A 13,507-nucleotide genomic window follows, 5' to 3' on the forward strand; every position below is an offset into this window, starting at 1 on the left:
AGAGAAATCACAAATTTCAGGCATATGCAAGTTCTTTTTTGTCAACAAAAGTAATATGTGAACAGTCAGAATCTATTGAAGAAAGACAGGTACCATGCAATTATTGCAGAGCCATATTCACTTTAGGGAGATTGATGAAGATAATGCATATAGAATATTATACTGCAGTCCACTGCTTTGGCCAGAGGGTCCATAAATAGATGTGTGCTTCTCTAAGAAGTTATACTGCTTCACAAGATGTTAATATGGAGTTACTCAATGAGGTAGATCATTGCAATGAGTTTGTCAAAAATGTTCAAGTTTGCTAAAACACCAATAATACTTGGAATATATTTGGTTATGCCGGGAAATTTGCTTTGAGATGTTATACTCTTAACCGCATCGCTGCGGCGGCTTTTCCCGCTGTGTGCGGCAATTTACGAAAAGCCGCCTTACATGACGAGCTCAGCTCGTCATCCGCACATGACTACCGTGGCTGATGATGAGCTGAGCTCGTCATTAGCAGCAAAGAGGTTAAGGGTCTACTTTTATTAGTTTGCAAGCATGGAAAGTCTGGGAGCAGAAATTCATCTTTGGTCTTTTAAGGCAGGCTTTAGATAATGAATGGTGAGGTGAACTCTTGCCTGATATTCTTTAGTAATGACCCTCTTTAATGTATGAAACTCACCTATAGTCACATTAGAAAGAAGAGTTTTCTATTGTTTTTGTAACAGACTGCCAGTAAACTGTTTGGTAGAAGAGGCAAGCAGGGTTGAATGGATATCAATTGCGATGAATGGGGCCTTTTACCTCTGATGCTCTGGGGCTGGCCATATGGAAGCTCTGAAATGTGAGCACCAAGTAGATCTCTTCAGGACTTGACTTACACAGTAGCAAGTAGTCTTCGTCATACTGAGGGATGTGGCAGAGAGTTAAGGACTCAGAATTCAATAACTCACAAAGTAACACTCAATAATTAGAATGTTTAGCGGATGCTTTTAATTGTTTTCAAAGTACATTATTCTAACATCAACAAAAACAAATATGAGCTGATAATGGAATTGCAACTACAGGAATTATGAAGACAATGCGTGTTCTGTGAAATTGTGGTCTGTTCTTATGTCCTTAAAGTTATTTTCTGCTAAACGTTGTGGCCAAATGTGCTCACAGCTGTTCTGGCTTTGCCCCAGATTTTGAAAATGTTTCTGCCAGTTCCAGTGGGATAGTTTCCTCATGGCTGCTGTTGTGATGGTCCAGTTAACAGACGTCAAACTCAGACTGTGGCCACCCCGTTGCAATTTCCTTGTAGCCCAACCCCACCTTTCTCTAGATATTTCTGCTGATGACAGTTGTCGGAGCAGTCGCACGTCAGGCCAGGGAGTGGTCACCATCATTTGAGCTGCAATCATAGACCCAATGAAATGATACCACACAGGAAGACTGCCCACAGCAGGAGTATTTAAATACCGATGAGGTGGTGTCTCTGGAATCTGCTCATTACCCTGACCCAGGACACTTGGTGCAAAGGGCAAAATGTCATGGGTTGCACACAGATGTCCAGCATACACTTTAGCAGAGAGCAGTATCTGCTGGTTGTGGTTAAGTCAAATCAGCATGATGCACATCAGTGAGCATTTCAAGATCCTAAGGAGTCTAGGTCCGTAGCTGGGCTTGAGCCTATAAGTATTGTGTAGTTGTAGTCCACACATGAAACTGCACCAAACTCTCCACATCCAGGGAGGAGGGTTACGATGCTCTTTAGATCCAGCTGGAGCAGCTGGGGACATACACTGGGCGGGGGGAGTAGGGAGGACTCACCAAAAGTATTTGCAGATTTGATGCCCTCATGGTCTGTGGAGTGCAGATGTCACTCATGGATACGGATCAATCCTCTCATTAGGTAGCATCTCCACTAGACATCTTACAATAGGCTATCATCTTGTCCTCTAGCCAGTCTTCACCTGCTGAAAGCTTCACTCATCAGCAAGTACTGAGGAAAGGGGTCCCAACAATGAGCAACAAATTGAAACAATTAAATAATAGTAAGAAAACTCAATTAGCCTGCATTGTTATTTATTCACAATGTAGGTATGTGCTAATTATCAAACAGTTTGAATACACATCCACAAAATATTCGTAGTGCCCCTGGAAGGGAGGGAAGTGATATACCCCCACATGCATCATCCCGGCCGTTTGCGAATTCTAAATTGCGAAAAATAGCGAAACGCAATTTAGAATTCGCAAAACGGGATGCATGATCAATTTCTAATAATATTAGCGATTCGGTAAAATTCGCATTTTTTACCGAATCGCTAATATTATGCGACTTCTATTCGCATTTCCCATTGATTCCTATGGCCCAAAAGGCCCATAGGAATCAATGGAAATTGCGAGTGGCACTTAGAAAATTTCATGGGTGCAGGGGGGGGTCCAAAGGATCCCCCCATGCACCCCTGAAATGTATTTTTCGCATCATGTTTCACACACACATGTCCTAAGGACATGTGTGTGTGAAACATGAATGTTGAAAAAAAAACATTTTCGGCTGTTTAAACACTTTTTCCAAATTTACCGAGTGGTTCAACCACTCGGTAAATTTGGCTCCCTATTTGCGAATTTTCACTTTCAAAAACATTGATGCATTGCTTTTAAGAAATCGCACATCTGCGACTTCTTAAAAGCACCCGCAATTTTAGAACTCGCAATAAATGTTGCGAATTCTAAAATTGCTTCATGCATCCCAAAAAGCACTTTTGCATTCGCAAACGGCCGATTTTAAGGAATCGCACCGTTTGCGACTACAAAAATGCTTGATGCATGTGGGGGATAGTGCAGGGTAGTGTGGGTATAGGATAGTGACAATATAAAAACCGGAAAAACGGCCTCACTGTACTATGTATCAAAGTCCAAACATAGACAAAGCAAAAGACCATTGGTTCAATAGGTCATTAGGTAATGATCATGCTCCACATATCACAATAAAATGACCGGATCATGGGGTGAAGCTGAATAAACAGAAAAGCTGTCGACGTTTCGACCCTCTAGTAATTGCAGGCGTTAGTTATATCCTTGCATCGGGGTCTTCATCAGGACGGGAGCGGGGCAGGAGATCTATTTGGTGAACAATGAGTTTAGAATTTACATTAAAGTATGGTGCTTGAGTCTAAAATTTAGTTTAGCCCACTAAAATGGTAGACAAGACATACCAGGGGTTGCTCGTCTCCAAGATGGATGATGGGGATGAGAACGCTCTCAGAGGAAGAGTTACTTCAGGTCCTATAATGGAGGAGATATTAATAACGAAACTATGTCCAACAATTGGGAGTAATGAAAAAGGTGCACTCACATAAGATGGTGATGTAGGACAGCCCTCAGATCTGAGAAGGAAAGGAAAGGCGGCACATCGTTAATCAAGGGCTGCCACCATGAGAGGGGTTGAAGCTGTGGGAGCATATCAAGTCAGCCACAAGGTCAGGCTGAGTGCGATGGTCCCGCTGCGCGTTGTCGGGAAATTCACCGTCTGTGGGTTAAAGACGGGAATTAGGAAAGCGCACAATTGAAAAGGGGCATCAATAGCGGTTCGGGCAGTGACATGATTCAAATGAACCTACCGGGAACAGAATTAATCAGTCTCAGTGCCGACTCGCGCTCAACAATGGCGATCGGCTGTTTCCTGTTAGGCGGGTGGCCTAGGCAACATGAACACGTGACCTCGGACGGTCCGTGTAACAATGGAAGAGACTAAAGCTGGAGCTGTGGGACTACTGGCAGTCGGTGAAATGACAAATCGCCTAATTGAAATAGCAAGTACGCCGTGAAACTCTTTCTTTGCAAACCAGGCAGGTTGACAGTTTTCTTGACTATCAGGAGCTCCACCGTCACAGCGGTTGTTGTTTTTATCCTCATCCTAATGGAGCGTCAGTGGTCACGTGCTACTGTCCCTATGGTTACTCCCATGACATGATTTAGCCGATTGCCCTTTGCCTAAACCACATAGTGACACATTGTTTCGATGCTGTTGTATGCTCATTTCTGACCCCTGAGATGCTCGGCGGCAATTATATCTTTAACATCACTGTCAATATGCCCATGCTAATAATCTTGTACACGGGCAGGTATTTTACACATTTACTGTCCCTTCACCAATGTGAACGACATTGAGTTTCACACTTTGTGTGCCACAACTCTGGGTAGTAAACTGTTAAACAGCTGGCCTTCCTTGCACACATGTTGGTTGGGAGTGTCAAGGCCAAAAAAATGATATGCGAACACTTACAAAACCATACAGTAGACATTCCCATTACAACAGGCAAATCGTTTGGTTGTGCTTACAGATTATAGTTCAGAGGGTTCCACAGCCAGCCAAGAGACCTGGTCTTCAAAGGACCTACCTTCATATTTCAACCATTTGAAGGTTTCTTTGGTGATGAGGGTGCAGCCATTGAGTGGATATTCGTATTTGAGGCAATTGGGTGTATTATATATTGGAAGTAATCTGAATCTTTCTTCCAATAGTTTTTGTGGACAGTGCAAAAGGTCTCATACATGATTTGTGCACTTACCTGGAGCCAGAGAAGAGCTTTTAGCGTGGTTTCAGGCATAATCTGGCAGCCTCATTATGGCAACGCTGGTGCACAGTTCATGAGTATTTTTTGGCCTAAATAGATTACATTAGAATGACTGGTGAGTGTCATGACCAATTCTTGTGAACTGCACTCAATGGCTGGTTGGGATAAAGGGAGACATTTTTATGGAATGAGAAGACCTGCATGGTGACCGCCTGAGTTACTGTAGCCAAAGTGGTCTCATGAATAAAGTTACTGATAAAATATATGACCTTACTAGAAAAATTATTTAGGTAATTTGTGAAATCATCTGTTACATCAGATGAACGTTTCTGAGCATTGTGCTTGGTGTTCAACTTACGAATGGTTAGAGTGATAGTTCTGTACTGAGGAGCTAACCACAACTGGTAAATTCCATAGGTAATCTAAATTGAACTTTAACTGAGCAGATCTACAAGTATGGTTTATGCCATGAGGTTTATTGCAAGTGCAGTAAATATAAATAAACAGGTTTAAACCTAACTATAGTACTGTGGGTTATACCTGTTGAATATATATTTATGTAATTTTATACTGATGTACTGTGGTAATAACATATAACATGACATTTGCTGAGTAGTAACAAATATCTGTTTATTGGCACACTTATCCCAAACAAGTCGTTTATTTGGCAACAATAATTTCACTAGTTGTTCCCACATTGCACTTATGGTTCAGTTGTAATTTCCAGAGTTGCTTTTCCTAGAAGGTTGGTTCCCATGGAAGGACCTTTGCTTAAAGCCTTAATGCAACTTAAGTCTGGTGTAATCCTAAATATTGGAAACTAGTTGAGTTTGGAGTAAAAAAAAAATGTCAGCAGATTTTATCTCTGGGTAGGCTTGAAAGGGTAGCAGTTTTGTAGGTCTTGGACATTTAAAATCACAATTCCTTCAAATCACATTTGGTGTTTTTGGGAGAAATGTGATTGGTTGTAGTAGGTCACGCTGTTTGTGCTGATTTTTAGCACCAGGTGTTTGTCTCTTGTTGGAAAATCAGAGCAAATGGCACCATGCACAGCAAGAAGGCGCAGCTTCTTTCTGCTGCTCATGTAGACTTACTACTCGAGCAACAATTTCATCGAGAATGGATGGTTTCTCAATAAAAGCGGTTGCAACCATTCACGCCCACCCGCGTGCAGAAACCTCACTAGGAGGCAGTCTAACATTGGATTTTCCTCACTGGCCAACTTAACGTTGGCGATCTCGAGCAAGGAAAGCACTTTTTCCAAGCACTGTGTGCGCCGTGGAGTGCAGAGTTCGAAAAACTCTGCAAACAGACCAGAATTCACCGCCCATGCCTAATTGGTTGATGGCGCGAATAAACATCTTTTTTTCCACCATCTTGAGAATTATGATGATGTCCAAAATTTTGATTTTTGTGCTATACATAAAAAAAAAAAAAATCAATAGCGAAGTGGCCTGGAGACTAAAAGTGGAAAGAAAATTTCGAGATAGCAAAATTACAAAATCACAATATTCACGACGATCATTGCCATTTAATCTTTGAAAACGTTTTTTTTTAAAGTAATATTTCCGTCTCATTCCCACATCCCCCCCAAAAAATGATTGTTGTGAAAAGACACCTGGAAGGATGCGCAGGAATCTGCTGTTCTGCTGCCAGTTTGACCTTTATTCAGTCCCTTTGCCCAACGCGCCATCAAGCTGGGCCCCGATTGGCAGTACGCTGCTGGTTGAGCGCTCTGGCATGGCACTTCTTCTAACCCGTTCTGCACACTGAGTGCCTACAATTTAACACTGCTTTTCATTTATTCTTCTTCTAACTTACACAAACACAATGCAATCAAAGTGACGATCAGTTGCTATTGTGGAACAAACTTGCATTCCTCGGTAGAGAGAAAGCTCATCTGCTTGCAGCACTTACACTCCTTCTTGAGACATATGATTTGCTTGAATGCTCATCAGTGTTCTAAATTCATTAAAGCTTAACAGATGGAGAGACGCTTTTGCAAAACAAACTTGTTGGAAACAGGAAGTTACATTTCAGACATAAAGCAATGTGTCACATAAAAGTGTAACACAAATATGGATTGACCATGAAAGACGAACGTTATTTAAAGACATTAAAAGTTGCTCGGACTATTATTAAAAGCTATAATTCAGATTAAGTAAAAAGTTATTATGCTACTCATTAAAAACATTTCAGCTAATGGGGAGAAAAACCTCGAAAGACTTGCATCTTATCGTTTCAGATAACCATGGAGTTCAGAATCTGACCTAGTACATGGTTATCTCCTTCCTTACGAGGATGCAGTGGGAAAGATTCAGAGGCCATTCACGAACTTTTGAGCCACATTTTGATGTCTCACCGGACCCAAGCAATTGAGGACCAATGTTCTAGAGCAGAACCGGTTTGCTGTTGTAGGCGTGCCAGTGTGACCAAACAAGTGGTGCAATGATCATCTGTCCTTTCTCAGCAAATTTGTGCATTATGTTGAGGCTCCAGTTATCCATTTCAGATGAGGAGACGGGTTTAAAATGGCATATATATCAGAAATGAAGAGCTGGGTTTAGAGTTTGGCAGACAGAACACCGACAAGGAGGCAAATGTCATTACATCCACCACACTGTCCAGACTACCACCCATCATATTTAGAGCTCTCTGCCAAGAACAGCAACTCCTCTGAAGGCACTGAAAGTTTGCGGAGCAACCATGATGTTCCATGTTGGCGCCCAGCAAACGTCTGTTTTTCAGAAATGCACTCACAGAGCAGGAGTTTGCTTTTGAAGAATAATAATAATTGCCCCGACACCCTGGGAAGTTTTTTCCCCTGTTCTGAGCTTTCTGGCTTTCCCTGTTAATACCGAAAAAAATACACTAGACTTCTTTAAACAGAGGAAACTGATGAAATTACACTGACACCCCAACTCTTTTGACCATTAGTGTAGGGTTTTTGCCAAGGAGGAGCCATCGTTGTGGTCCAAGCATGCAGAGAGGGCAACTCCTGTAAAGTGATTACCAAATGTTTAGGGACTGTGACAAGAAATAATGAGGTGCTGATATAAGGGCGGTATGAAGAAGTCCTCTAGCTGTATAAAATCTGCTTCAATACTAGCTAAATAATAAACGGTTACAAACGTGTTGATTTGGCAAAACAGGTATTGCATGACTGTCTCTAATGCCAAATCCAATAGTTTTGAACTTTATTGTAAGCAGATGTGTAGGTTGTTAAAGTGTCATTTTACCACATTCGTGAGCAAGCAACTTCTGTTTTCATCCCACAGTTAGTGTTGTAGTTGAAACCATTATGCACCATCTTCATGATTGTTTCCATTTAGTGTAAGCAGAGTTTAGTTTTATCAAACAATTCTGCTTTTCAGTTAGTGAAATATAATATACAGCTCACCTTGAATCAAACATTTTATAATTTAGTTTCCCACAACATTTTTAAGTAGATTTTCAAAAATTCACAAATTAATGTGGTTACATACTTTGAATAGTCAAACAGGCGACTATCCCACAGGTCATGGACTCCTCTTGGACCATCGTGGAAGAAGCAGGAGTCTGTCCCGTCAAACTGGTTTAAGCCATCCTCGCTGTTTTTTGATGCGTGACTATGTACGACATCCAGTAGAACAGCTATCCCCATGGAATGAGCGGTGTCAATTAATTCCTTCAGTTCATCTGGTGTTCCATAACGACTGTTAAGTGCAGAATTAGAATTAATAGTGTACTTGGGGTTATGCCAAGGCTAACATTTGCAAAAAATGAAAATACTTACTAAAAATAACATTTCTTCACTTCAACTATTTTTATTCTATAATATTGCTGTTAGACATTCGTTTGCTATAATGAAAACTTTAGGAACTAGTTTAAACAGTATCTGCTTTTAATATTTTAAACTCATTAGAAGACACTAATTTTCTTGAGCTCTAATGACTATGTAAATGTATTGATTTTTTTAACAAAACTGTTGTACATAATGCCAATCATGACTTTCACTAAGCAGAACAATACATTGTTGTGTGGAGTTCCAGAAACAATGAGGGCATAACCGAAAGTTGTAAATTAATCATTTATTGGGAGTGAAATAGCAGCACAGACAAAGGTATCTAATATACTGTACAGAAGAGTATAATAGAAAAAAAAACAGAAAACTAAGATCTGAATATTTAAATTATGAAGGGATTTTACCAGAATATCAGTCAAAATGTCTGGAAAAAAAAATGTTGTGCCTTAAATTCAGTTTACAAAACAAAATCATTGAAGTTAACAGAAACACTACTAGCAAAGGGGCATTACTTTCGTAAACAACATTTAGGACATTATATTTTTGCTAACAGTATTCTGACACAGCCAATTGCGAGTCCCTTTTGTGGTAAGCATTTAGGGCCAGATGTACCACCCTAAATTGCGGATGCAAATGGGCAATCTGGCCGTTTGCGACCACAATTTAGGGCACGACCATGTACAAACCTCATTTTGCAAATCGGTAAATTTTACTGATAATCAAAATTAAGTTTGTGACTCGCTATTAGGAAGGGGCATGCCAAGGGTGTCCCTTCCAAATAGCGACTTGCATTTGCTTGCATGAATGTTTTGAGACCGCAATTGCAGTCACAAAACACTTGCAATTTACCACCTACTTCAAGTAGGTGGTAAACCTTTTGCAAACGGGAAGGGGTCCCTAGGGCTGCATGTAAAACAAATACAGCTTTATCTAAAAGCAGTCACAGACCTGGTGGTCTGCTATCCCCAGCAGGCGACCATCCCTGTGAGTGCTAGCCATTCCTAATGGGGTCACAAATTGTGCATGTCTCAAATATTAATGAGGCATGAAATTTGCAACTCCATTAGGAATCGCTAACACTTGCACATCCCAATTTGCGAGTAGCAAATGCGCCGCAATTTGCGAGTCGCAAATTGGTGTGTCGTACACCTGGCGCTCCATCTATGTTGCTTTCAAACTAGAAAGAGCTATACTACTACAGAGCTTTTAGAAAAACTGCAACCCAGCCACATCACAGTACTTTGCACATTAGCCATACATTACTGTCATATATATGGATGGCATAAATATACAATACATCCCACATGACATTTAACTACTTTCCCTTTGGTGCATTCTCTGCGCCATCCACCATGGCCTGACAGGAAAGCTGAATAAGGAAATTGAATGAAACCAATTTTACCAATATAGTTTTAGGGATTGTGGTACTTATTCCAAGTGTCACATGACAATCCCTATACCAGCAAAACAAGATTTCAGAAAAAGGTGAAAAATCTGTGGTAACCATGCAGAAGGTGAATTGATTTATTTGTGGTATTTCAAAAGCACATTAGACCAACTGGTATCAAAGCACTAAACTTGAGGATGGACGGGGAGCAGTGGGTCACAAAAATAGGCAAATAACCTACACCGTCCCTACCGATCTACTCGGCAAACAACTAGATTTTAATTTGCTTCCAAAGGCAAATAAGAGCTCTGACTCCTGATAAGTTCAGGAAGAGAATTCCACAACTTATCAGCCTCTACAGTAAAAGCGCATTCACCCCACCCAACTTTCAGATCTCAACAATCTCCTGGAAACATAGCAATTAAGTGTGGTCTTCATATAATTCAAACCCATGGAATGAAGGGATTTGTGCGTTAAGCACAATGATTTAAGCAGCACTCATTTCTTTATTGGCAGCCAATGCAGGACTTTCAACCCTTTTCTGACTGAGGCATGTTTGGAGCTTGTACAAAGACTACTGATTGATGTTTATACATCGAGCATTGCTGTAGTCTAGCCAGGAGTTGATGAGTGCGATGACAACTGATGCTATAAGCTCCATCAGAGGCAAAGGTAGGATCTTCTTTAATATCCTGATCATCCAGAAGCAAAACCTCACTGTTCTATTCACCTGGGAGTCAAAGGTCAACATTTTATTGAACCGAACTCCAAAGTTTTTGGCCATCGTCACAGGAATGGGATGGGTACCACAGTAATGGGACCACCAACCATTAGTCCAATTAGAGATCTCTGCTCCCAACACCATAATCTCATTTTCCCCCATTCTTTATTAACCAGTTGTCCCCTCATCCATTTTCTGGTTTCCCGCATACATAACCTAAACCCATCTGCTACCTCTTCCCGGTCATCCGTGATGGAAATAATTATCTGTGCGTCATCCCCATAGGGTGACCCCCTGGAATCCAAAAGAAGGTATCAATTTTGCCAAAGAGGGAACTTGCAGGTTAAAAAGGGTAGGGCTTAGGGACGAGGAACCCTGCATGGAAGCTGAAGAACAAGTTACTTACCTTCGGTAACGATATATCTGTAAGAAACAGTATTTAGTATTAGATTCCTTACCTTAGAATATCCCCAGGCGTCAGTCTGGATCCGGAAACTTTTGCGTAGCAGTACCCCTGCGCGTCGGTAGGCGTCGTCTGCAGGCGTCCCCTGCGGCTCCGCGTCCGTCGTCGGCGTCGTGCGCCGTGATGACGTCGCTGGAGTATATAGACGCCGCCTCCGCGCGCTGACGTCAGTTCTTTGCACACAGCTTTTCCGCGCCAGAACACGCAGAGCCATGTGAGAACCAACACTGGTGCCATTTGAAACTAGAGCCCTGAAAGGGATGTCCTTAACCCTAGGTATCAGTTCGCAGAACCGGTAGGATGGGTGGGGCGGTAAGGAATCTAATACTAACTACTGTTTCTTACAGATATATCGTTACCGAAGGTAAGTAACTTGTTCATCTGAAAGAAACAGGTTAGTATTAGATTCCTTACCTTAGAATAGATACCCCAGCAATACCAACCCCGGTGGTGGGTCTGCAAACCAATACAATCCTACACCAGAAAGTCCTGGAGGACAGAACGGCCAAAGAAGCCATCCCTCCGGACTTGACTGTCCAGGCAGTAGTGCCTCGCAAAGGTGTGCAGCGAGGCCCACGTAGCCGCCTGGCAAATGTCCTGCAAGGGGACTCCCCGGCCCAGGGCAGTATTAGCCGCCGTGGCCCGAGTGGAATGGGCCCTCAGCCCAACAGGAGGCTCCTTCCGAGCCAAAGAGTAGCACGCTTTGATGCACAGAACGACCCACCGAGAGATGGTCCGTTTATGTACCGCCCGTCCCTTCTTCGCACCCACCGAGCCAACAAACAGTTGGTCATACACCCGGAACTGGCGTGTGCGATCCATATAAAATGAAAGCGCACGTTTAGGGTCCAGACGATGGAGCCGCTCTTCATCCTTCGAAGGATGCGGAGGCGGGAAGAAGGAAGGGAGGGTGATGGACTGCCCGATGTGAAAAGCAAAGACTACTTTGGGCAGGAAAGAAGGTCTAGTTCTCAAAACCACCTTGTCAGGATGAATGGACAGGAAAGGAGGTTTGACAGAAAGAGCCTGGAGCTCACTCACTCTCCTGGCAGAGGTGATGGCAACCAGGAAAGCCGTCTTTAAAGTCAGGAGACGGAGAGGACAGGAATGAAGGGGCTCCAAGGGAGCACACATCAAGAAAGTTAGAACCAGGATCAAGTCCCAATGAGGCATCACAAACGGAACAGGTGGATACATGTGTGTGATGCCCTTCAAGAATCTTGTTACAATGGGGGACTTGAACAAAGAAGGTTGATCAGGCAGCCTCAGAAAGGCCGAAAGGGCAGAAAGGTAGCCCTTGATAGTGCCCAGAGCAGAGCCCTGTTGGGCAAGAGAAAGAAGGAAGAGAAGAACCTCAGAAAGAGGGGCAGAGAGAGGATCCACAGCCTTTGCTGTGCACCATGCCACAAACTTGTTCCACCGACAGGCGTATACCGATTTCGTGGAGGAACGCCTGGCTGCCAGAATCACCTCACAGACTTCAGGAAGCAAGTCAAATGGCCTCAATTGTCGCCGCTCAATCTTCACGCATGGAGGTGGAGGCTGGACAGGTTCGGGTGGAGGACCGTCCCCTGCTGCTGCGACAGAAGGTCCTTCTGAAGGGGCAGGCGGATCGGGGGACCGACTGACATGCTGAGTAGCTCGGGATACCAGTACCTTCGAGCCCAGTCCGGAGCCACAAGGATGACTTGGGCCTGGTCGCGCCTGATCTTCTTCAGCACTCTGGGCAGAAGTGGTATAGGCGGAAAGGCGTATAACAGACCGCAACTCCACTCGCGCCGAAAGGCGTCGCCGTGCGAGTGCCGTCTTGGAAACTCCAACGCGCAGAACTGAGGACATTGCGCGTTCTCTTCTGTGGCGAATAGATCTAACCAAGGCTCTCCCCATTGCAAAAAGAGGCCTTGCGCCACGTCCGAGTTCAGACGCCATTCGTGATCCATCGAGCACTGACGGCTGAGTTCGTCCGCCCTGGCGTTCAGAGAACCTGCCAGGTGTTGAACCGTCAAAGTCACGCCCTGACGTTCCAGCCATTGCCAGAGGCGCAGAGCCTCCTGGCAAAGGGTCCACGACCCCACCCCGCCCTGCTTGTTGCAGTACCACATGGCGGTGGTGTTGTCCGTGAACACCTGCACTACACTCTCGTTGACAAAGGGGAGGAATGCTTTCAGTGCCAAACGAATCGCCCGGAGCTCCAACAGGTTTATATGGAGCCGGGACTCCGCCGGAGACCAGATGCCTCTGATCTCTGCCTCTCCCAAGTGGCCTCCCCAGCCATGGAGGGACGCGTCCGTCACAACAACGTGCTCCGGTTGGGGAAGGGAGAGGGATCTGCCTCTAACCCAATCGCGGTCCGTAAGCCACCACTGCAGTTGTCTTGCAGTGCCCTGGTCGGACAGGTTGCCCTGATGCTGGGCCCACTGAAACTTCAGGTCCCACTGCAGAGCCCGCATCCGCCACCGGGCGTGATGCACCAGAAGGATGCAGGAAGCCATCAGCCCAAGCAGCCGCAGCGTCAACCTGACCGAAACCCGGGATAACGGCTGAAAGATGGGAATCAAAGCCTGGATATCCTGGACTCGCCGTTCCGGAGGATAGACCCGAAACT

The 13,507-nt window shown here is 43.9% G+C and overlaps 1 protein-coding gene across 1 annotated transcript in view; it reads right to left on the bottom strand.

Annotated features, from left to right (window-relative positions):
• GBE1 (1,4-alpha-glucan branching enzyme 1) overlaps window positions 1–13,507 on the bottom strand; it is a 594,445-nt gene that overhangs the window by 420,636 nt on the left and 160,302 nt on the right. Inside the window, exon 5 of the mRNA XM_086934076.1 lies at window positions 8,033–8,242. Coding sequence (XP_086790202.1) covers window positions 8,033–8,242 — 210 coding nt within the window. The remainder of the gene's footprint in view (window positions 1–8,032; window positions 8,243–13,507) is intronic.

Source organism: Lissotriton vulgaris, chromosome 8 (genome assembly GCF_964263255.1).
Source record: "Lissotriton vulgaris chromosome 8, aLisVul1.2, whole genome shotgun sequence".
Classification (NCBI taxonomy): domain Eukaryota; kingdom Metazoa; phylum Chordata; class Amphibia; order Caudata; family Salamandridae; genus Lissotriton; species Lissotriton vulgaris.